This window comes from Cydia pomonella, chromosome 12 (genome assembly GCF_033807575.1).
Source record: "Cydia pomonella isolate Wapato2018A chromosome 12, ilCydPomo1, whole genome shotgun sequence".
Classification (NCBI taxonomy): domain Eukaryota; kingdom Metazoa; phylum Arthropoda; class Insecta; order Lepidoptera; family Tortricidae; genus Cydia; species Cydia pomonella.
The window spans coordinates 4431240-4456665 of NC_084714.1; the positions used below are offsets into that span (position 1 = coordinate 4431240).

General features: G+C 39.7%; 2 protein-coding genes across 2 annotated transcripts in view; one reads left to right on the forward strand and one right to left on the reverse strand.

The window, feature by feature from the left end:
• The window catches only part of LOC133523341 (serine/threonine-protein kinase SMG1), a gene marked incomplete at its 5' end in the record, with an annotated part of 251943 nt that extends 226789 nt beyond the window's left edge, over positions 1-25154 (reverse strand). The window contains one exon of the mRNA XM_061858863.1: positions 18330-25154. Coding sequence (XP_061714847.1) covers positions 18330-25154 — 6825 coding nt within the window. The remainder of the gene's footprint in view (positions 1-18329) is intronic.
• LOC133523292 (D(3) dopamine receptor) lies at positions 24-14848 on the forward strand. The gene is made up of 5 exons (XM_061858796.1): positions 24-241; positions 9316-9834; positions 11259-11418; positions 13076-13246; positions 14060-14848. The coding sequence occupies exons 2-5, from the start codon at positions 9464-9466 to the stop codon at positions 14558-14560; spliced, it is 1203 nt and encodes a 400-aa protein (XP_061714780.1). The 5' UTR covers positions 24-241; positions 9316-9463; the 3' UTR covers positions 14561-14848.
• Positions 25155-25426: the final 272 nt, after the last annotated feature.

Here is a 25426-nt window from a genome sequence, read left to right on the forward strand (position 1 = left end):
ATCCACAGTTAGTTGCGTGCCGGCAGCCGACGCGGGCGTTTGTCTGCGGCCCTTCAGACAGTACCTACAACGTTACCGTCGGAAAACTTGCGACCGCTTTTTGAAAATAACTTAACAAGTGTTTTTTTTTTAATAAAAATTGGGTGTTGCGTATGATGTAGCATCATTGTGTTGACAATTGTTTTGGCGGGAAAGTGAAACTTAGTTGCATCGTTTCACCAATGGCGACGTCGTCGCTAAGGTAAATATTGACGCGAGGAAATCACGACGCGGACTACCGGACAATGCCCACTACACCATTATTTACGGAGCTGTCGGGAGCGTCCATCCACGATCACCATATTGACACACACGCTCAAAGGACTCCAATTAAACTCGGACACAGTTTCAATAAAACAATACGAAAACAAACACGGTTAGCGCAAATTGAAACACATTAAATTCCACACCCTCGCTTAACGAGCGGTAGTTAGCTCATTCGTCGTTTGCCGTTATCAAATGATACGAGCGGGGCAGATTCCGATATGCTAAGTGCGAATTAAAACTAAGTAGACAGCGAGTCAGCTGTGGGACAGCGGTGAGCCCGCCAGCCGGCCTTACGTAAGCCTTCGGCCAAGTCTCCACCCCCACTTATGTAACTGCCCGTTTCGAGGGGAATTTCATCTAAAGGATTCAATTATAGCGAATATTTTATATTCGATAAAAATTATATCAGTATAGTGGACGCTAAAAGCCAATTGTAAGCCCACCAACCGCCAATATATATGTCATTAATTAAATATTTAGGTATAAGACTACTTCCGCACGCCTACGTTCCTTTTACTTCATATTTGTTTCACCCAAAGGTTTTATGTTTTGACAAAACGCAAGAAAATTGAATTGCTACGGGAATCGAAATTTCTACGATATACAAAAACCGGGGATGCCAAAGCCCAAAGGCAAACATTTTTCTGGTAAAATTATTTTATTGTGTAAGGTGTTCAATATAAATGTCGAATATAATTGAATGGCGCAGGCAATTATATTGATCAATGCGAATTTGAGGGATACTCAAACGAAGAATGTATTATCCAGGAAACAAAACCAATCAAAAACTTTCTCCAGTATAATAAGTTTTGACTGAGCACGGATTTATTTGAATCCCGGCTGAAACAACAATCTTAAGGGAACTAACTCTGACTCAACTCATCGTTAGTTACTCCCAATTCCACAGATCAGATTAAAGTTAAGCCTTAGTATCTAAAGAACTGTACTTAATAAGTTGAAAGGTCGTTAGCACGTATTCCTCGACTTCCACTGTTTCCGCAAATAGTTTTATTTTCCCCCGAGATTATCCTGAAAGGCGTCTGTAAAAAGTATTCATACAATGTGTCTGAATTTAGTAAACGATTTAGGGTCTTTGTGTACTTAACTGTTTCTTTATCCGAATCCGACGATAATTTATTACGATCCTAAGCATTGTGTGCTTTAGTAATGGACAGCCAATTACTTCTTTCAAAGGTATATACTAGTTTGTATGTAAAAATACTTGTCAGTTATTAAAGTCCGTTTATTTTAAGTATGTTTTAGTGAGACCGTTTAAGTAAGTGTTCATTTTAATACTACACCAAACAATGTAATCTACTTATTCTGTCACATACTTCTGTTATTTCTCTAATAAAAATAAAATCATGTTGCAACGTTTCGCGTGGATTACCAGTCACTATGATCTTATTAAATTTGGTATCACTTCAATCGAGTGGACGGCAAGGAATCGGGCGCGGCGCTAGGCTATTTCGGTTTATCAATCCCATTAAAACGAATTGCCTTAAATCGATATCACCCTAGAGAGCAATTAGTAAAATTGCTAGCGTAAGTTTCTAATTTTCTATCCAATGCCACTTGCTGACTATATGAATATTTTACTCCTATAATCTGAATGAGTCATAAGTGCAAAGTGTCGCGTTTAAAGTCCCTTTAGTAGTCACAAAGAGCAACAATGATGATAAATAGAATTACATCTCTGTAGGAATCGGTATTTATTGGCGGGTCAGTAAATCCGTTACGGCCCAGAAGCGTTTTACAGGCCATAAACCACGATCGTGCCAATTTAACCCCGCCATAAAGAAGTTTGTAGGAAGTTTTAAATTTAAACCCCTTTAACGGTTGAACTAATTAGAACTGCTCATATAAATTATTGACAATAACAGAAGATACAAAATATTTAGATACACTATGCGCAAAAGTGAAAAGACAACATAAGAAATCCCGAAAGAAGCAAATATTACATGTGGAGGAAGAACAGTAATCGGTGTGGGTGGTAGTGTCTAGGGAGCGGATAGTTTAATATGCACTGAATTCCCCGTCTATCGTAAATCGATTCTAATACAGCTCGGATAGTCATGTAGGTGTCTCTACGTCGTCCAACCTTTGCCTTTCATCATCTTGATGAGAAAATGTAGGTTAACTGTTGAACGAAGATATGCGATATCGATATTTTATGACTTGTATTTGTAATAGATTTTGCGACCAGAATATACGAAACGTTTGTTGTGAAATGTGCATATGCTATTTCAATCGTTAAATATTTTATCATGTTTTTGGAGATTCAAACGATTGATGAAATATTTTATTTTATTTCAAATGTGGCGATAGCTGCATCTATGTTCGAAAATTGCTAAATTAGTGAATTGGAAATTTCGAATCAGTTCGATATTGAAATGCAATTTCAAAATTAAACGTGCAAATTGGTAAATTTAATACAAAAGGGCTTAATTGGGCGATAGCTTCAAACAAATCAATCATGTGTGACTAAATAACCCCTTGTTAACGTTACATTAATGAACATCACGCAATCAAAATCACGCACAAACACTTCATTTGAAATAAAATTCGTTAGTAGGTAATTTTTTTTAACCTCCATGTTTAACACGATTTTATTAAACAGTCCAAGTAGGTATTTGTAAACAATGAAGTGTAAGATAATTCCGCGGCCGCTCATTTTTTTTTCTATAGAACTCTGTTCTTTAAAGTTTTTCGAAAGAATGCGCGCAATCAAACACTTGGTTGGTTGCGTTGGCCTGGTTTTCCCCAAGCTTTGCTTCTCGCTTCCCTGGTTATATTATTAACTTTAACAGAAAACTTTTATTTCAATGCACAACGCAGACGAGCTTGTCTTTGTTTCCAGTAAAGATAGCAGTTATTCTTTCACACATGTGGAATGACTGGATAATTTTAGTATTAAATCTGCAGCAAACACGCCAATGTACGATAATATAACAAGTCTCTATAGAAACCTAGCACATAGCAACCGGAGAATATATCAGATAATAATAACGATAGAAGTTTCATACGCGAATTCAAATATGCAATCGACTGTAATAAAACTGATAAAACTAAAAGCTATAAACAACACGTAACATTAAACTACAACAGAAGTAATCGAGTCAAAGTCAAAGTCAACAGTGCGGACAAAGTTGGCGGTAACTCCGCCACGTAAACAATACCGGCTGGCAATAAATTGTAATCTAAGAACAAACTATCTTGTGAAGTATAACGAGAGTAAATTTAGAAACCAGTTCGTAGAATATCCTTATCAAAATTTAAGCTATATAGATATTCACAGTCTAGGGCCTAAACAATACAGCTAGTTAATAATAACATAACAGATAACTTGAGCTAAGACTGCCAAAACAGCGAGATTCCATAAGTAATCATTTTGATTTATTAATAATACTCCGCCAGCATCTGTACAACGTGCGCACAAAATAAATAATAAACCAAGTCACGAAACCCTGGTTATATCAATCCACAATAACGTAATGGAAAATTTATTTTCGGTAAAACAAGACAAAAGCCGCACATTACGCTTGAAGGTACCGCTGTAAATTCTTAAAAAGAAGTCAGAAACTTTTGATTAAAAGTGAAAGAGTATAATTCGTGCGTTTCGGTTCTGATTTTCTTAAACTTGACATGAACCGAGTCATATACTCGTATATTGTAAGGGCTATTTCACATTAGAGAGGGTTGGGGATATTTGTTTGGGGGCAGTGTACACAAGAGACGCACCCTTTAGCACACAATGTACGTGATACAGGCGTTTACGATTGCCTTGTGGGATGGAACAAGTACAATGAAGAGGTATTATATCGGTATAAATAGGTAGAGTTTTCCGCTACCGCGGTGATTGCAATAGTAGTCGTGTATTCGTCGTTTCCATCCGAAACAGAGGCGATAAGCAATCGAAACCGTATCTTACTTTTTAGGTTTGCTGTTTTTCTTTTACCACAAGAAATAGTCCTTTTTCTATAAGTGCCCATTGAGGCAACAACTGTAATTTAAAGCGGCGAAAGTTACTCTAATAAGCAGCGAAAGTTATAGCAAAGTACTGTAAGTAATATCTTGAATAGCTACAACACACAAAATGGTTATTGGACACAACACCAAAACCAGTAAAAGTAACGAATGAAGAAGTAAGAACATCACGAATTTCGTGGTTCCGTAGGTGGTAAGAATCGTGGAAATTCGTTGATGATTCTAAGCTGCATCAGGGTTTAGGATTAATAAGGTTACTTTTCTCTCACAATTTTCGGAAGGATCATATAACTCAATTTCCGGAGGATCAAAGCGGTGGCAGTCAATTTTCAGAACAAATTGGAAGTAGATAGTTTTATACGAAGCTGGCATAGATGGAAGAAAGTTAGTGACATGACATCAACGGAATTCCATAGTCCATTTGGGACACGAGAAGTTTTCATGTTGCGCCAGACCCTTCCCAACGGCCTTCGGATCGCGAACAAGCGTGCTTCAGATACATTCAGTTGCAACCTAAACGCGATGAGAGTTCTAAATAAACGTTAAAGTATCAACAGCTTTTTAATGAACCGTCCAAATGCAAAACGCCACCTTATCAGGAGGAACACTTCATTTTCAAGATCACAAATTACCCCTGTCCGCATAACAAACTGTTTAAAATTCCGCCACAGAACCCTGTTTGCTGATAAATGGCTAGTGACCCCGAGCCCCTGACCTTCGAGGCATTGATGTAGAGGCAAGAGGCGATACGGATCTATGGCGTGACGTCACGATCGCTGCCCCGTTCTTAGCGAAAATCGACTTATCGCGTGTAACTGCACACGTTAGGAATACCCGCCCTCTTCTAAAATAAAGTCACGTTTTAAAATAAGAACAATCTTCATTTAAATAAAAACGATGTCGTGTCAGTGTTAGCGGGTAATCGTCGATGGAGAACAACCATCAATACTAATTAAATAACCGTCTAGCTGAAGGCTAGCTTCAGGGTTAGTGTGTATTGTTGAATTAACAAATCATTAGGTTTAAACGGTCGCGTTTGCAGTGTCATCAGATCAATTAACCGACGAAACGTAAAGAACCGCAATTGTCCCAAACTGCTTACATCATGTATCCCACATATCTACTCATAAAACACGCGATTACAGACAGACTCACACATCTAATTAGGGATTTAAGCGGTACGATAAAAAGAAACCACACTAAATACGGTAACGAATCTTGATCCTATACGAGTAAACATTTGAAAAGATGTGCCCAAAAATAACCACCGAAAATATTCTTTGTCTCATATTTGTTGGGATAACAATGCCAAAGGATTTCGACAAAAAATAATGATAACATCTCGTACATCGTAGAGATCAATGTCGCATAGTTTTTGTGATACTTTGGCATTTTCCTCATTGCAAATTACTAAGCGGCAATAACATGAAAGGAATACATATTTATACGAGTAAAAGTGCTAAGTTTCGCTTCAGTTATATACTTATATACGAGGAAATGAATGTAACATTAATTTCCGAGATAGCAGTATCTTAATTGACTTTCAATTTCAATATCGTCGGGACAAATCGATGTTCATCTCGACTTTAGTGCCCAAGTGAACCGTGACGCGGTACAACTTGACTTTGCGATGACAGACTATTAACCTTATTGTGGACAATTGCAAGTGCAATTTTTGCGTAACTCGCGCGGACCTTGGCTCTTAAGAAGTCCTCAATGATATCATCACGGATTTCGAAATCTCATATTTGAACTAAACGAGCAAATGGTTTTAATTAGTATTTTTTTGTAATTGCATGCTGCTCGTAATAAAATATGTTATTAAGGTCGTTACAGATGCTTTTATGTTTGCTTTAAATCGAAATGATATCAATATCTCCTATATTTAACTTTACATTGACACTATCGTAAGTTATATTCTACATTTAAAAGTAACGTGGCATTTCAAACGTTTATTTATAACCTTGTAATTTTTATAATAGTCTATCAAACGAATACATATGTCCATTATCTAGAAGAAGGGTGTTATTACCAGTGTCGGACTAAATACTATTATCAACGAATGGGCGTTCACAATGACTGGGCATTGGACAATAACATCGTCCTTGCAGACCATCGATCCGTGACAATTACCATTACATTGTAAGGGTGGGTTGAACAATAATGTTTAAAAACATTATCAAAACAATACCGGACATACAGTCAGTACAGTCACTATGTCCTTTCATTCCGATACGTGTATCTTGTATATCATGCTCATATATTGCGAAATTTACCAAAATGTTTAAATCCAACCGGGTCACGATGACACTGAAAAACATAACTTTTCTGTCTTAAATTTTAAGGATACCAAACATTTTCCGTTTACGTAATACATTAATATGTATTATGTGTAATTAGTAATCTCTATATCACGAGTTATAAATACAAAAATACCCGACATGCATAAGCAAAGTCCTAAAAACAAAATATTAAGTGGCCTTCACCAAAGTGCTTTTTGTTTGAGGGTAAAGCCTTTGCACGTGACCGTCCGGGTACTCATCGACTTGACAAATTAACCGGTGTCACCTGCTTCCCTTCCAACGCAATATTATCTAGTCCCGGAATACGACAAGTTAAGTTTTTCCTGCGCCATATTAACCCAGTACTGTTGCGAACAGAAATATGAAACACTTCAGCCAACTTCGTGAAGCAACGCAAAACTATGAAACCGAATCTTCTTTGTACCAAATGTGAACTGGGAGGGTTGTCATATTTGACGTCATTGCAACCGCATCCCCAAACTAGGCGAGCATCAAATGCAGAGATTAGGTCGCACGTATCGTCGCAAATGTCAAACAACATTAGCCACGGTGATCGAACGCTGTTGCATATTAATGGCGTGTCATTGGTCATATATAGTCTACTGTTTAACTCCAAATAGCGGGATTGTGTGTAATAAACATTAGGTAATAAGGGCTATAGTTGCACGCGTGAATTGTTCGAATATGCACCTAGTTAGGTGCCAAAGGGCATTTGATGTTCTAACATTGTCGCAACGCCAGATTGTGACCGGCATACACCCCGAAGGTTTCACGGTACTGTGCGTGACATGCCACATTGTATTGTTTATAAATTAGAAAATGAAAGTGATTTTCTTGGCCTGACTCTGACCTAGATATTACCGTAGATACTTTATCAGAAACATTTTCTAATAAACCAATTTTCTTTTCTGTAATAGACTGTAATTGATCAAAGAGCCATTATAACAAAAGGAAATTAATAAACAATTTACGCAAATTAAAGCTTTGTGGCTTTGTAACAGGTAGATAAGGATTGTTTTGGTTAATTCAAAATCGTTTTATATCAACGTTATTCTTGCGACAGCTGGGAAGAAACCCACCGCAAACCTATAAATAATTGAACACGTGCAGCTCGTCTAACACTACGCGAGTGCAATCTGCACTCCAGAGTTAGCTAATAAACGCGAGAAGAAAAACAAACTCAATCCACTAAAGTATTCATCCAAGAATAGTAATCGCCAACCATTGACAAACTCAACAAATTATGCATGGCTGCCGTTCCATTCGTCAAACTTATGGATGCACGTGATCCTGTAATGCGCGATTAGTCGATTACACATTCCATTAATATAAGCGCGAACAATAGGCGATGTCGTTCGGACTAAATCCATTATACAGCCAATCAATCTTCTTTAATCCATTTTTCTTCCGTCAGCTCGAAAATTGTCGCTCATTTTTCCGACTCGATTACCGCCGCCGTCGTTGCCGATGAATCGGAATTATCGTAAACAGGCTATCGAACTCCGCAACGGCCTTCTTGCCCAAATCGATATGTTTCCGCACCGCATACGATAATTTGCATCCGACCACGCTACATTTCTGCCTTCTGCCTCCATAAATTAACTTTAATGGACATTCCTTTTCCACTCGGAATTAATGGGCGATACTCGTAATTTGATCAATCCTAATTAGGCAACAGTAAAAGACGCAGTTCCAGTCATACGCAGACATTTTATATCAATATTTTAATTAGCTAACGCTGAATCGGATGGATGAGCTTATTAAAATTAACGCCCAGTGTTTGATCACAGCGCATTTGAAATTTAGATATAAACGTAGCCGGGTGCCGGGTCAGAGGCTATAATTGACACCGTCAGTTTCAGCTGAACTGAATATTTCAGCCAACAATACGGCCCCCGAATACATTAACGGAGAAGATTAAAGATAAACGACAAGTGGCGAGTTTTCTAAAGGTCGGGCGGATGCCAGTAGATAGGTACTGTTAATCCATAACAGTATCTCCTATAATCCCCGAAACATCCTCGACCGTCCGTAATTCTATCCGCCGACGCCGCGTCTAAGCTCCTTGGAAAATGCCACTTAATATCATATCTATACGAGAATCTGCTTCAACGTTCGTTTTACCTGGCATCTGTATTAAACGCCGCTAACAGCTATTTTAGAGCGATATTAGCGCATTACCAAATAAACCGGTGCTTTCGCGAAATGGAACGGCTTCATTTCCTTCGCATCGTGTTTACAATTCATGTTGTAGATCTCTAACCACAAACACTTCAAACTCAATCAATAAATCGACGATAACAAAACTCTATTCAAGGATTTATCCTTGGACATTAATAATCCGTTACAAAACATGAAAACAGTAGCCTTAACTTTATGGACCACCGTATGACCTTCGACTCAGAATAACTAATTTATAGCTGTACAGCAATCGATTCGGCTGCAGACAGACAAAGCTCATTTCGGATCATGTTGTGAGCCATAAATAATTCATCGCCGAGGGCGACGGGCAAGTCCGCGACACGCGTACCCTCGGAAAAGTTGATAATGTGATTTACAGACGCGAGAAGTGGAGCGCACTAGCCCTAACCCCCGCTGCGCAGTAATTTGTTGGGGAAACGCGCCCCCGCATACTGACTCCCTGTTCATACACGCCATGCATTCACAAGTGTCGCACAACAACTCACGCCCGTCTCTTACCTTAACTGTTCTGTTCCAGATGTTCACGGCGAAACTGAGAGTGCAAATGGAACAATGGCGCGAGGGACTAAAACCGGGTGTGACTAGTGATAATAATAGTTAAGGCGATGTGTTAAAGTTCGGCCACGACGACGAATTACAGCGGGCTGGCCGCGGCCAGCGATGTTATGGACGGTGTCTTCGGCAATGAGAGCGAGTGGGCGAACGCGACGGCGACGGCGCCGGAGCAGGACCTGTACAACTACTGGCCATGGAGTATCGTGGATGGAGCACTCATGCTGCTCATCGTCAGTGGGAACACCCTCACGATCCTGGCCGTGACCCTCAGCCGCCGGCTCTCTTCCCTCGTTTCCAACCAGTTCGTCCTCAACCTCGCCATCTCCGACCTGATGGTGGGGTTAACCCTTCCCTACCACCTCGTTTTCTACCTGGACGATGACTTCGGCAAAATCAAATGGTCATGTCTGATGAGATTTATACTCATCATATTGGCCTGCCTGGCGTCCATATACAACATCATAGCGATAGCTGTAGACAGGTACGAATGTTTTTCTCGTGTGTTATTGTATTTATATGGTATTAAAGCTAAAAAGGTCGTTCAAAAACGGTGACACGCTATAACTTGAACCGCACGAAGAATGCCACTGAACCCAAGGCTGCTGTTCCCAATGCTTACAAGGCACAATACCTAACACGAACCGAACGTGATATCCGCAACAACTATGGGTAGTTACAAATCACAGTATCAGCCGTTCTAAAGCGTCCTCAAATAAGAATCTCTTAACATTGACTCAAATCTCAAAGTAGGGCTTAGGGATTTTTTTAGGTGACCCACGCACTGGTTCGCATGTTTGTTATCTGAGCATTAGGAATGCTAGTGAAGTTCGTGTGCAATAAGACTAAAACTATTTATACGAAAGAAACTTGCAAAACGTGGCTTCAAATTTTCAAAGGGTCTCGTTTCACGGTACAATTTCGCATGAAACCCGTATACATTTGAATTCTCTTTATCATTTCACCTTTGAGAGAGCTTTGAATAGCTACAGATATTTTCCACCACACCAACTGGTAAAAGGCCTCTTGATTGTTAAAAACTAATGAAAAATTTTGCATTTTATCCACATGTGGGGCAAAGTAATCAAATGCAAAGTTTGAGTTATTTCCTTGTGTAAGCTGGTAGAATTAACTTTTAAATGATAATTTTGAAATATATTTTTTTATTACGTTAATTAGGATTTGATTTAGTTTGATTTCTTTTGTATTTTATACTTAGTATTTTGTCTTTCACTTGAAGGCAAAGTTTGTTTAACCCTCGTGCCTTGAAACCCTCGCAATGCTCAAGATTCCACTTCTTCTTCGCTTTCGCTTGTGGTTCAAGGTTTAGAGTCTTTCGCTTGCTCGGCTATCAATATTAGCACGAGTGGTTAAACAACAACTTTTCCCTCTTGTAAAACAAATAACTATTAGCTGCAATGAGTTTGTCACCAATCTAAACAGTTTTATACGGAACTTTTTAACTTACGGCATTTTTGGCTATAGATACTATAAAGTGTAGGGAATGTATGTACAACAATTGTAAGTTTTACACACCAGTGCGTATTTATGATATTAGCAATTCACTACATGATCTCATTTCGAAATCACCCGCAGTGTATCTTATCATCTCGTACCTAAATATAGCTGCGAGCGACATGCGCTGCGAGTGATGGATGTTAAAATGAGATCAATTTGTGAAGTATGAATAGGCTTCAAATCGTAATTGATCCGCTGTTTTTGCCTATGTTTGTGTATTTTATTTCGCTAAATGATATTTCCACAACACCTGACTTATAAAACTAGGATTTTACCTACTATACTTCTACAAACTTTGTTATAGTGCATCTATTAGTCATTTAGCCTATAGGTTCAAAAGTGAATTGCGAACTATTTATAACCATTCCTAATATTATTCTGCACTTGCAGGTACATAGCTATAGTGCATCCCCTGCACTACAGCCGCTACATGACGAAGCTGGTGACCAGGCTTCTGATGAGCACGACCTGGTCGGTGGCTCTCTGCATCAGCTGTATCCCCATGTTCTGGAACGACTGGCACGATGGCGTCGCCTGTGAGATGAATATGGTGAGTCCTCCCTTTCTGAATCTGCTCCTACTTACATAAAGGTGGTCACACTTAGGTTTATCGTCCTCCATCGACTTAAGTCCACCTCGTCCCTCACAACTGTTTAGAATCTAGTTAAAGAATTGTGTATACTATACGTTGTATCCTGGACTCAGGGGCATCGGGAAACGGTATGTTCACTTCGGTTCTGATTTCTAGATCTTGAGTTACACGCAAATACCTTCATGTAGTTGACTACAGAACTCCCTTGAGGGAGTCGCAAAAAGACTTATAATTTCTCTTAGTGTTATAAATTCATGTCTAAGTATGGACTTTAAATATAGTAAATAAGTATAATATTATTTACGAGGAATCCCCTATTATTGCAACCATTGTAGTAAATACCATGATCACCTCGCGAGCGCTGTCTATTAATAACATACGATAACACTATTTCGATAACCATTTCAATATTAGTTCCCGAAGCGTAATACAGTAGATTAGATACGCTCCTGTTTCTATAACGTTTACTTTAGGGCACGTTCACATTTCGATAATAGATTGCGGGTTAATCCACAGAAGATAAAAGTACTACGTACAGAATTCTCTCTGTCTAACAAAGCTCATGTTTGGCAGTAGGTACTCTAACGTATAACTTATCGGATTCTCTTTCTCGTTCATCAGACTGTGTCTTAACGTTTGACATAGTCGTGAGCCGAGCGCGCCCGAATAATTCAGTGAAATACCACTGACTAATCCATAAATTCGAAAGTGACTATAATACATTTTTTGGACAAGAATACTTTATTTTTGAAATACACCCCCAAATATGATGCAGGGAAAACAACACAAACGGAGCCGCCGGCATTAATGACAATGAGCCTAATGACACAAATAGGGAATCTTTATAATGGTGTTTTATACCGACCTTCTGCAACTGCAGGGTTTTTCAAAGTGGAGTATGCGAATCCCCATCATCAGGGGCCTGCCAATGATTGCATATAACAGTGACTGGCTGACTCAAAAAAAAAAAAAACTGCCGCGACAGCAAGCAAGTGATTAACGTTCTGAATCCAAACTATCTTGATGTTAATAAATCGCGACTCCATCACTGCAAAAAGTCGCTGTGTGCGAAGGCTCTTAGTCGCATTAACTCATTGAGAAATATATATGAGTTGGCACTGAGCTTAACTGCGCGATAGACTTTAAAAGCATCGTCAATCGTTACCCGGCTGTTCAAAGCTAAGGCAAAGTTATGCACTTGTTTTATTTGTCTTTAAAACGGCTGAAGTATCACATGGGGAGAACGAATGGCGTAGTGATGTTGCTACATATTTTCATGTTTCTATCGATGTTAGGGACTAATATAGAATTTTGCGAAATCCATACTGATAATTTAAATCGTAAGTACGACGAATAATTGTCTGTCCTGTACCTTTTTACAGCCTAGTTACTAGACTGATTGAAAGCTCTGGGAATTAACATAATCTACTCCCCTTGGGCATAGAAAACGACACGGGCCGAATATGGCGCGGGCGGAGTTGCTACCCTACTATTCAAATATTTTCATAAAAGCATACAGCACTTTACTCCCTTGGTTAAAAGTGTATTTTTAGATTTAGAGACCAATTACTTCAACTCCAACAAAGCGTTTTAAGATATTTTTTATCAATTCCAGGTGGTGCCCAAAGAGTACACGACGTCAATCCTAGCGCCCATGTTCTCTCTCATCTGGATGGTGATGTTCATCCTGTATTGGCGGATCTGGCGCGAGGCGACGTGCCACGCGCGCCGCATGCGCGCCAACACGTGCTGCCCCGCTGGCGCCAATGATTGGAAGAGCATACAGGTACGGCTGGTAACCAAGCTTCCGCCGGCCAAGGTCAACTTTGGCCTTGGTAGGGGCTTAATACAACTTGTTTTCCAACTATTTATATATATTTCTTTAAGAAAATAAATATATGCGGATCCAGATTTTGTTTCATATGACGATAGAAATTGCGAAAGTGAGGAACCATATTCTAAGTGTGCGTTTGGTACAAGTTAGTAGATTTAGATCACGGCTTCGGAGACAAATAGACAATATAGTCGCATTACAATGATAGTAACTTAAAAGCTCCCATAAACAAAACAACAAAAAAATGTTTACAATACTTCACCGTTTTTACCAATGTACTTAACTTACTCATAATTCTTAATTTTATTATTGATCTTTCCCTATTACGCCGTGGTTGATATGACAATATTAATAAAATACGCATCACCTACCTACAAGTCCGAATCCGTGCCTCCATCCGGGTCAAGAAATCAACATGCAAATACCTACACTTATGACCCAAGCAAAAAATATTCGCCATATACAAAACATGACCTCACCTCGAACATCGACTCAGCACATAAATGTATACGTCTGCCGTTATATCTCTGACTGTCCCTAAATTTTACGAGTCCTTCATAAAACCAGTCTTTACCTTTACTGCCTTCCTCGGAACAACATAAAATACATGTTTGATTACGTAGCGGATGGATTTTAAATAATGAAAGGCTGTATTTCATGATAGATTGCATTTAACCGATATTCCGTTCATTTAAAAGCCATTGTTTCTGCGCGATGACAGGTTGACACACGATTTATATCGGAATTTGTTCTTTTTAATTTCAGGTGGTGCTGCTAGTGTTGGGGTCGTTCTCAATTTGCTGGATGCCGTTCGTGGTGGTGGCGTGCGCTCAGACCCTACCGGTCATCACGCTGCACAGCCCCGTCGCGTACCGGTTGACTTCATCCCTGGCCATGTCTAATTCGGGCATTAACCCGCTGATATATGCGTGGAAGAACGCTGGGTTCCGAGCAGCGTTCGTGAAGCTACTTCGATGCAAACGGCCAGATACATCGGAGTACAGAGGATCGCCAGCGCCGGAGAGGAAAAGAGGCTCGGTGGCGCTTAGGGAAGGGTCTATAACGCGTTCGAGCGCTCCTAACGCGCTCTCAAGCATGGGAGGACGTCCAGCGAGGCTGCTGTACGTCGAACGCGAGACCGACACGTCGAGGTGCCGTATAATCGAGAACGCAGGCTACGTAGAGGAGAGAGGGGATGCGAACCCCTCGTACGCGCCCGACCCGACGCCGGTGCACCGACCCGCCACGCGCCCCGACATAGTGTAGTGAATCTTAAACGTTCATAGACGTTCAGTGGGAAACGTAAAACGCTTTTAGCATTTAAAGTTGTTAGTGACTTTAGGTACCCCCTTCGCATTAAGGTACCTGTTTGAATCTACGCTCAAGTTTATAAAAGCTTTATTGTTGAATTTTTATTGATAGATTTTAATGAGTTCCCTGCCATAATGAAATTCTTACTGAGGTTCTCTGTCACTTAAATAAATTGAAATGTTTAAATTATAAAATTATAGCTAAAACTGTTCGATGTAAAATTAAAATATATAATTAATTCTATCTAACTTTATTGAACATCATCTTAAACGGTGTAAACTAAAGATTCATTAATAATGCCTATTCGATGTGTACAAAGTCTAAGACAAATTCGTGCTCCGATTCGAGATTTCGAGTTGAACCTTCGAATTTGACAGCTAATGTAATATACATGTTATTTTATACAATCAATGAATCTTTGGCATAAACCCTAAAAATTAAGGCAGTATCAGCGAAGAGAAGAAGAAAAGAATAGGTGTAAGGTCAAAGAAAAATTCGTGCTCCGAATTTAACGGCGAAACTAGATGGCGGTACACTATGTCTTCTGGTAACTGAATTGTGAAATGTTAACTTTTGCCAATCAGAACTACCGCATAATATAACTACGCGGTTATACAGCGACATCTATTTCAGGTGTCAAAAATGGAACACTAATATTTCTGAGACTTTAGAGCTCTTCTACTATTGGGGTAAGTAAAGTGATCACAGCGCATAAGGTGGTAAAAATTAGAACTAACTGCGGATAGCGTCTTTAACATTTCGTACAAGTTATATGACTCGAAATGAAACTTTAACTTACGATTACTCTTGAAATATTCATTTAAATTGTATGCGTGTAAATAGCTTTGCAAATGCCACATACTATTTGATCTTTTTCTAGAAGAAGGATGGGTATAGTAAGTTATCCTTAAAAGATAGACATTCAACATCGCGGACTTTTTTGTAGACCCATGAAAGAGAGACAACCCCACCATTGTGTTGTTATAGCTCAAACGGATTAGGCAGCATTTTCGATTAAAGCTCCAAGGCAGTGTGATTTTTCCAACAACATCGTTATATTTCAACCAATTTACACAAAACCTTAACAAGTTATATACGTAAACCTTCCTCAAGAATTACTCTATTGATAGATCAAAGTCGTATGAAAATCCGTTCAGTAGTTTTTAGTTTTGGAGTAGTTTTATAAGATGTGCATTGACGTTTTACCCTAGACTTGCGGCCGCTAGGTTGCGCGACAGTCGTGCACATAGCGAATTATTAACTCTTTATTATTGCTAAGACACGAGTCGCCATCTATGGGCGGCAGGTTGATACAACGCCGACTCTGTTAAGTACGATGGCGAATAGTTCTTCGCGAGCTACAATATCTTAGCGTTTCATAAGAAGATGGCGCTTTTGTCAAAGACACAGCGAGAAACTTTATATTTGGAAAGGCGATTAAAACATTAAATACCAACTAATGTTAGAATCTGAATATTACAAAAAAAAAGTGAGATAACAGATGTTCAGCAGTAGGCGCGAGCTCGAGGGCGCCGCCTCGGCCGAGGCACGTCTACACTGGCCATTTTGTGCGCGGGAAATTTGCCTCGCGCGTAAGCTCGCTCAGTGTAGACCCGCTTAATAACGTCTTCAATTTAAGAGGCTTAAAACAAAGATTATAATGAAGGAAGGAAGGTAAAGTACGGGATCTAAAATCAATATACATACAGGATTTTAGATGCCGTACTTTACCCCCTCGGAAAAGGGATAAAAAGGTAAGTTCAGAAAGAAGGTTCCGTGGGGTCAAAAAGCCGAGTTTAAATTTTTTTTATCCCGCATAAGATCACAATACGGTTGCCAAAAATATAATTAGCAACCTTGCCTTGCCTTTCTCTAGTAACTTTATAGATCCGAATCCAGATTTTTTGACTTTCGCTCGATAGAAAAATATACGAACATAGATCTAAAACGCACTTTAAAATTTTGTAACAAATTTTGTACATAAACTAAAAATATGCAAATTGCTTCTAGAAATGGGCAATATTATGTTTGATCGAACTCATAAAAATCTCATCATTAAAATCTTACAAAAAATTAAAATTCTAATTTATGATATCAGCGATCCCGGGTAGGCACAGCCGTCCCGCTCGCGCTTACGCTGATTGAGAGGGAAAAACCTGAACTTACAGGGCCTTGTGACTATAAAGAAGCGAGCAAAGAAGACAAACAGACTAAAATAGTAAGCAACTATGAAATAATTTATGTATGTACTTAATACCCGGCTGTGCTGCGCGCAGCGCGACAGCAAATGATAAATGACTGTATTGTAACAAATAAATGATTTGATTGATTGATAAATATGATCAATCATAACATAACTAACTATACATTTTAATGGGGTCATTAAAAACATTCGATTTCGAGCCTTAATAGGGTTGTTTCCAATTTTTTGAAACGCTCGTATTACGTTCTATTAACTAAAAGTTGCCCTAAAATTCAACTTTTATACTAAAAACGGCTTTAAATATGTTAAATTAACAAAATGTATTTTGACAGATGCTTTCGCGCCCAAAACGCTCTTTGAAAATTGTGTGCCGTCACAGTTTACGGTTTGACACATAACTACATACGCACGTAGAAGATACGAACTGTCAACTGACATTTGTCATTTGTTGTTTATCGCCTAACTGTCAACAGTGTCAATCCGAGAGTTGTGACGTCATCGGAATCTTCAATGACGTTTCGAGTTTGGTCACGTGACGTGTGCCAAAAGATATTTTAAATTCAATATTTATAAAAATATGGTCATTACAGGTCCCCTAAAAGTAGTTTAACATGTTCTTATAATCCAAAAGAATTTATTGGGATACAATTCTGCCCTAAGATTTGTATTTAGATGGAAACAACCCTATTGAAGTCTGGCAGCAAAATTACTGCTGTTGCCTACAATATAATGAGTAAGATAGAGCGCCTGTAACCTCAAGTTCAGACCAAAATCTAGATCGCGGTATATAATTGTGGCCCTAGTGAAAAAGGGTAGAAGTCTCTGGCAGTTTAGGTGTATAAGGACATAAGTGTTACGTGGAACTTACACCCCTTTACACCTGCGCTGCCAGAGACTTGTACCCTTTTTCACTAGGGCCACTGAGTTAATTCCATTTATCTAGTGCAAGTCTATTAAATAAATAAATAATGCATTGATTTCATTTAGTAAACACTAATCCCCTTATTCATAAACGTGTACTAAAGTTACGATGCCGCTAATCATCGTTTGTCCCTTTGCATCATACCAATACGTCGGAAAGGGACAAACGATGATTAGCGGCATCGTAATTTTAGTACACGTTTATGAATAAGGGGGCAAGTGGATTGCAAAGTGTATTTTACCATTTAAAATCATTCAACGCAATAGATGATGCTAAATTCAGTCACACGCCGTCATACGCTTTTTGTCAAACTGACTGGTGGCGCTACGGCTTATCGGGGGTAATTGGAAGAATAAATAATTAGTGCTATTATCATATTATTAATAACAATAATGCACAGAAACAAATTCGATATTTCGAACTTATATTGTGCTCATACTAAAACAGTGACCTCGAGCGTAAATGATGCATGTTTTAACAGGTGCATAATAGGTGTCAGTTTAACCATAGGTAAAATACTGTTTTGACTTACAATATAGATAGAAGCGATGGACTTTTTCTTAAAATATCCCACCCAAAACAACAAAAATAAAACTCACCTCAACACCAGTCACGCCGAGCGCCGTCACCAAGTTCGGGGTCATCCTGAACGGCACCTTCTCCGGAACCCGCAGCGTCTTCCCCTTCTCGAAGCACACGTTATAGTCTATATGCACCACCTCACCAGATGTCAAGTCCACCATCACATTGTCCAAATGTCTATCACCGAGGCCGATTATATAGCCTATCGTACTCATCACTGCCACTGAGTAACTGTACCGACGGACCATCTGCCACCACTGCTCGGGAGACACACTGCTGCACCATATCTCTCTCCACAGCAAATCGTTAGGAGTCTCCGCTGCTAACTCTTGGAGCACTTGTTTAAGTATGGATACTGGCCATTCCTTCCTATTCTCAGTCGGTATACCAGCTTCTTTCAAAAGAGGGTTCAGTTTATTGTAGAACAGTTCTGAAGGGCGCAACACATTGACAGTTTTGTTGGTTTTAGCGGTCAGAATAGCTGCTTCTCGATTCTGCCAGCGTTTGTAAAGTGCGAAGAGTGGCGTTACGTTATCCACCCAGCTGATCAACCCTGAACGGGGTCCTAAAGGAATCACGGAGTAGTGCCGCGCTCTGTAGGTTTGATTATCATTGTTTTCGGAGTCCCTAGCCAGCATTGTATTTGTTATGGAGAGCAGCTGCATTATTCTCTCGTCCAAATGTAAATCTTCTAAGCCTTTGAATAAATATGTGTAAGCTCTACCGTCTGAGCCGCAGAATACCAATTTCTTTGGCCTGGTTTTAGTTGGAAGAATAGCCACATTGTTCTCAACTGACTTTATCGTCACTCGGACAGTTCTTTGGTTAGTGTGGACTCCAGGCATCGTAATAACAGTGTTTTTCAGTTCAGCTAACACAGGGCTAATATCTGACATTCTCAAAATGTAAGAAGTTCTTTTATTCACTTTTTGTTGGAGCTTAAGCTGTAACTGTTTCAAAGGTGCCCAAGACTCTTGTGGTTTTTCAGGATTCGTTGGATTTTGCAGTCTCTCGATAACTTCTGTTATCAGATTATGGAATTTCCCTTGGAAATTCGCCTCGTGAGGAGTTTCTGGTTTTGCAGACGTGATACGTTCTAGTTGTTCTAATACGTATACAACTGGTTCAAATATAATTCGATGTTTCTCCTTAATCAGCTTTTCTTTATCTTCAGCGCTCAGATTAGCATTGTCTTTAACTCTAGCAACTTCCGTCTCTAGTTGTGAGAGTCTTTTATTGAACTCTGAGTGATGTTGCAGTAGTGTTCCAAGCCACAATTCGTCCCACAAAAGATTAATCCTCTGTAACTCTTTCACTAACAATTTCACTTGAAGTATTGTCTTTGGTGCTTGCTTCGTTAATGTCTCCACCATGTCTAAGAAACAAGAATTTAGTTCATTATTTACGACTTTGTCGCTAGCCGTATCCTCCAAGTCGCTGTCAGGTTGGCTGTTTTCTTCGTCATGCGATAAATAAGATCTTGCTACACTAAGCTCGGTCAGATCTTTCGTTTCGTTTTCTACAGCACCAACAACAGCAGGAAATGTAATAAGATGAGGCGTATCCTCCGCGAGTCGACATAGCAGATCAGAAACACATTTCCTCACGTAAGTCTCGGGATGATTTAATCTTGAAAAGAGCTGTGGGATAATCACTTTCCATGGCTGCGTTGGTGTGTTCGCTAAACCAGATTCCAAGACAGTCTGTAGCTCCATAGCATGTTTTACAATTAGACGAAGCAGTCTCAAAGTAGCATTCACGACTGCATTTTCGCCACTGTGATTTATGTAATCCGAGGCGCATATTAACTGCAAGAACTTGAAGTAAGCGTCTGCTGACAACTCGAAATAAGAAAATACTCGTTTTTGAGCTTGGCGCCATATATCAACCAGCAAGGCAAGGTGTTCAGGGAACGCGTTGCTCAGGGAAGGCACCGTGCGTAGTTGACTCTCTATCATCTCCGATGTGTTGATCTCGTTCCAATCAATATCTTCGTCGTCACAAGTGGCTTTTGTTTTTGATAAGATTTCACATACAGCTTCGAAATCCTGTGGCGAGCATCCAATCATAACGCTCTCTATCTGTACTTTATCATTATCAGTTAATTGTTCACGCGTCTTAGAACTGAACTCAACCATCTTCCTGCCCCATCTGAAGCACCAAGCTGCGAAATTAGCCCATGCTTTAGCAAGTCCTGGACATTGATTGACTCCAAACTGCAATAGCTTGCCAACAGCGGAGTCAGCTAGCGGGATCACGTTTTCAGAGATGTTGTTGTCAACAAGACCGATTTCGGGTAGGGCGGATACCAATTTCATTAAAGGCGAATCTACTTCCAAGATATTTTCGTTCTCGGTTTGACTTTGGATCCATTTAGACAAGGTCAAAAGCATCCGAGTTCCTTTTTCGCGCAATTCGTAACTTTGTTCTCCCATTGCAAGTCTTTGCGAGAATCCCAGGGATATATTCGAGCACAGATTGATAGCTTGCATTTTGGTTTCTTCTTTAGCATATGTTAGTTTGCATAATTCCATTAGCGCCGTCGTGTTGTTTAATGTCCAAATGTCTAAATCATACGTGTTTGTCGACATTACCAATACCTCACTCAGTTCTTCTAAATTCCCAACGTTACCAAGATACACTTGGAATGCTGAATTATGTTTGAAATGATTTAATAGTTCTCTTTTAGCCATTCCTATATTAGAATGTTTCCTGGCATTCTTTATTACATCCAACCGAAGGCACTCTGCATAGAAGATGTTCTCTTCAGTCATGTTCAATTTCGTAAAATATTGATTCCACCAAAGAATGCGACTGAGATTTTCGAAGTCCGTGCCATATTTGTGTTCTTTTAGAACTGACGGTTTGAATGGATTTGAAATTACTTTTCCATTCTTGACGATATTTCTTAGTCCTAGATTAGCCAACTGAAGTACTGCAATGTCTTTCATGAAATGCACAGCATTCGTTCTAGCGAATTCTTGAGCACTGCATTTCAGCAGAGCGTCACAATCTGTTAGCAAACGCTCATATTGTTCAAAGTTATCAGTATAGCACACATTGACAGCAGTGCACACTAACGTCGATTCAATCTTGTTTATGAGGTTTTGATATGAGCAAGCGTTTTTGGATATCTCATTAGAATTCATATCGAGAATGTCCCAATTATTAAGTTCGTCGGGAATTTCAGTACTTCCTTCGAATACTCGCAGTGCTGTGAATGTGTTCCACGGCGAATTATGCTTCTTTTGGTTCTCATTTTCTTTCCATTCCTGCATATCCTCCCAATTCTGAATATGCTTGTAGCTATCCATCATTTGTTCATCAATGAACTTTTCACTTTTAGTCTCTGTTTGAGGAGTGTCACCAGATTCTTTTTTGTCTTCTTGGGTTTTTATATTGTTTAGTTTCTTATAGAATTCCAAAGCCAACTCGTGTCGCGAATTAGCCTGCTCTGCAGCACCCTTTAGCCAATACAGCTTTTTATCAAACGTTTGTTTGATCCAAACGTAGAGTCCGTGCAATACTTCCGGTTCTTGGATTTTTATGAGGGCTCGAGCTAGATTCATGCTGATAGCTTCGATATCGATGTTAGTTGTAGAGGTGGCAGCAGTTTGGAGAATTAACGACGCGTGGTAGATAGCGGCGCCATAATGGCCAGCGTATTGACTGACAGCAAGAGACGCCGGCCGCAGCCTGTTCTGCCAATCCCGACACGTTGTCCAGTTTGTATAGAAGAATGTCCGTACGGGCTTGGCAACTGGTGGCAGCACTGTAGCTGTCCCTTCAGCAGCATTGTATATGTATTTTTCAAGGAACATCATAAACTCTGTGATCCAACGGGATCTCATTTGCTCTCCCACAACCACATCCATTAAATTTCGTTGATCTGTAGACACATATTTGGTTTCTAATGAAGAAGTCTCTCTTGCAATCCCTTTCAGCGCTCCTTCTATTTTCATGAATGTTTCTTGAGGCTTCCCAAGAGCCGTTCTTAGTTTTAATGTCACAGTAGTCAAAGCCAATTCAGATAGTGCCCAGCTGATACAAATTGATGAGAAATTCGTGGCACACTGTCGGAAAAATAGGATATTGTTCTCGTCCGCGTCTTGGGAATGCAAGGGCCAAGAAGTTAAAAATGCGTTTAGCAATAGATTTTTATCTTCGACCGTACACTGAAGAATACAGTCAATTATTGCTTTAAAATGTTGATTTGACAAGGTTGTGTATGAGCCTTTCAAAAGGTATTCTTTTAGAGAGTTAGCTTTACTTTCATTGTTGAGCAAATGTAGGCTCATTTTTCGATATCTGAATACTTGTATGACTTGTTTGTCAAGCTCCAGTTGCACTATATCCCATGGAAGTTCAAAAAGCACTTCCATACAAATGTTTGATACTGCATCATTTTGATTGTCCATGTGTAATACACACAACACAGCTATAGTTTTCAATACCATCACATTTAAACTGAGGTTTTTGTTTTTTAACAGCAACTGACTATTTTTCATAACAATCAGCACAATGTCATCATCAAAACAGTAAGCTAGTGACAGCATGTTTGTGGTCAAAATGAGGAACCCTTTAGACATGCTGACAATTGGTAAGTACTTGTCAAGCTGGCTAAGTATGTCTGAAATCCAATGAAGGACCAGCAACATGGTTTCTTTGCAAACCTCTTTTTCCAAAATTACACTCAATGTGTTGAGAATTACCGCTAGATGTCCAGATGTAGGGCTGGTGCCTTTCACTTCTCCGAGATTTAATTTGGATAAGCCAAATATATCATTTGCTCTCTGCTGGGAGTTCTTCATCTTTACTAAATCACTTGATGCAATAAAATGATTGTTTTTTCTGCAATGGGAATAGAGCAAATACAGCACAGCATATTGGAGGGCTGGTTTATCTTGGCTCAGTTTATCATCTTCAGGTCGCATTTTAATTGCCAGGAGCTCTAAAATGCTCGGCTGCAGAGCCCACATGCCGATGATTGAATTACTAGCATTTGCAAGCTCGGAAAGACATTGCAGGTAAAATATAACATTTTTTTCAGCATCTTCTTTGCATACTTCATCAGTGTATTCAGGCTGAATGATTTGTATGTCAGGCACAATAATAGAATATGAGTTTTGTATGTCTGTAAGTACAAACTTGTAAGTTTCTTGCAACAGTGGGATATTCTTTAAATTCAAAAGATTACTATATACTGACATGACCCCATTTAGAACAAGAGCACTCTCTGAATTTCGCAACTGACGTAATTTAGACTCAGGACCTATTGTTTCAGTAATAAATTCAATAGGTAGGTTTGATGCAATCTCTTTGACAGTTTTAGATATTAAGTCAATGACACTGAGACACACATTTTCTTCATCATTCAAATAAGTTGTAATCTCCGTTGAAATCAGTGAGAACAAAGCCGGGAAGCTCGACATAGCTTTAGTTTGTAAATGCTTCAACAGTAATGTAATGCTTTCATTCCCAGCCACGATCAAATCAGGTTCCGCATCATCTTTCAAAGTCTTAGTAAGTACCTGAAGTATCTTAGTTATGGATTCAGTCAGGAAGGACCAGCTCACGGTCTGAGATGTAGTAGGGCTGAGTAAATTGCCCAAACTCTTTACAACAGTGTTAAACACATTAAGAAATGAGGTTATCTTCTGGATACAGTCCTCCGCTGATGTAGACTCTGTATCTGTGTCACTTTTGTTAGAATCCAGGTCAGTTGAATAAGCTACCATATCCTCAACAAATTGGTTCAGCAGGTTTACTGAGAACCCGACATCAGCCTGCCAGTGACGGCTCAGTTTAAACAGCGATTGTAAGGCAAACTCCTTGATTTTTCTCGGTTGAGCATTATCTACATGCCAGCCGACTAGAATGTCCACAGTATCCACAAAATGATTGGCAAAGTGTTCTGGGTATGAGTTCGACATCACTATCATGGCAGTTATGGCAGCCATAAAGACATCGGCTGAGTCAGTGCCCTCTATAATGACTTGAAGGCGAACCAGAGTTGTCTCTGCAAACTCTGACAGATTTGGTGTCTGAAAGTCCAGTTGAAATGTCTCAGAAAAGGATAGTATGAGCAGGTGTTTGATAGAGCTATTATGTGCTGTATATGTAGACTCAATCCACTCCAGATGTTTACGGAAATCCGGCCCCATGACATAACCAATCCTGCCAAGGACAACAGCGGCTTGTTCCTTTGTTTCTGGCCCTGGGGCATCATACAGCACATCAAGAAGTGATTCAACAAGTATGTCATAAGACCTTCTAATGTATCTGGCGTTTTCTGGAAGCATGACTGCCTCCTGCAGCTTGCTGCATATCGCGAGCGACTTTTCGATATCCACCTCGGCACACAGGCGACGCAGCAGTTTAGATATGCGTGGATCTTCGGGCAGATGGATAGACAGTTCAGAACGCTCGTAGAAATTTTTGGTAGAGTTCGTTTGGGCCCAGGAATCAGCCGCGGCATGAGCTAACGGTTCGTGATATTTAAAGGAACCGTCCAGATCTCGGTCGCTGCGGGGCGGCAGGCCTCTGCCTCGGCCGCCGCGCCCGCCGCCTCTCGAGTGTCGAAACTCCGTAACCCGGCCACGGGGCCGAAAACGCCCGTCTCGGCTCGGCCCGCCAAAAGAAGACGATGCATCATAAGAACCAACATAACCTCTGACCTTATCATCCGTGTTTTCTTGGCCGATTTCTTCCCGTTCAAGAACGTCGGGGGGCTCCGACCCCTTCAAGTTTTTCACTTTATTATTTGCAGTGGTTGATAACATCACTAAAATTGTCTCTAGGGGCACAAATATGACCACACATGGCCGCAAAATTACGCAAATTTACGGTCAAAACAGTCGTTTTCAGCCAACACACAACGAAAACGTTACTATAGACAATTTTTACATCTTTCTAAAACGTCACTGTAACAGCTGTCACTTTGAAAAAAACTGTAGCTTCAAAGATTTCTGAACAAAGAAATAATATTATTTTACATCATAATTTGAATATTTACAGATATTATTATAAGAACTTGCACACTTTAGCATAAATCATTCCAATTACAATTTTTTGTATACATGTTTCTTTACTGTACTGTTAACTGTTACTTACT

Bases quoted from the DNA above. Each gene is read 5' to 3' on its own strand.
- LOC133523292 (XM_061858796.1), top strand. From the start codon at position 9,464: ATGGACGGTGTCTTCGGCAATGAGAGCGAGTGGGCGAACGCGACGGCG. The intron at 11,419-13,075 runs GTGAGTCCTCCC...TATCAATTCCAG, and splicing joins TCGCCTGTGAGATGAATATG to GTGGTGCCCAAAGAGTACAC. The intron at 13,247-14,059 runs GTACGGCTGGTA...TTTTAATTTCAG, and splicing joins ATGATTGGAAGAGCATACAG to GTGGTGCTGCTAGTGTTGGG.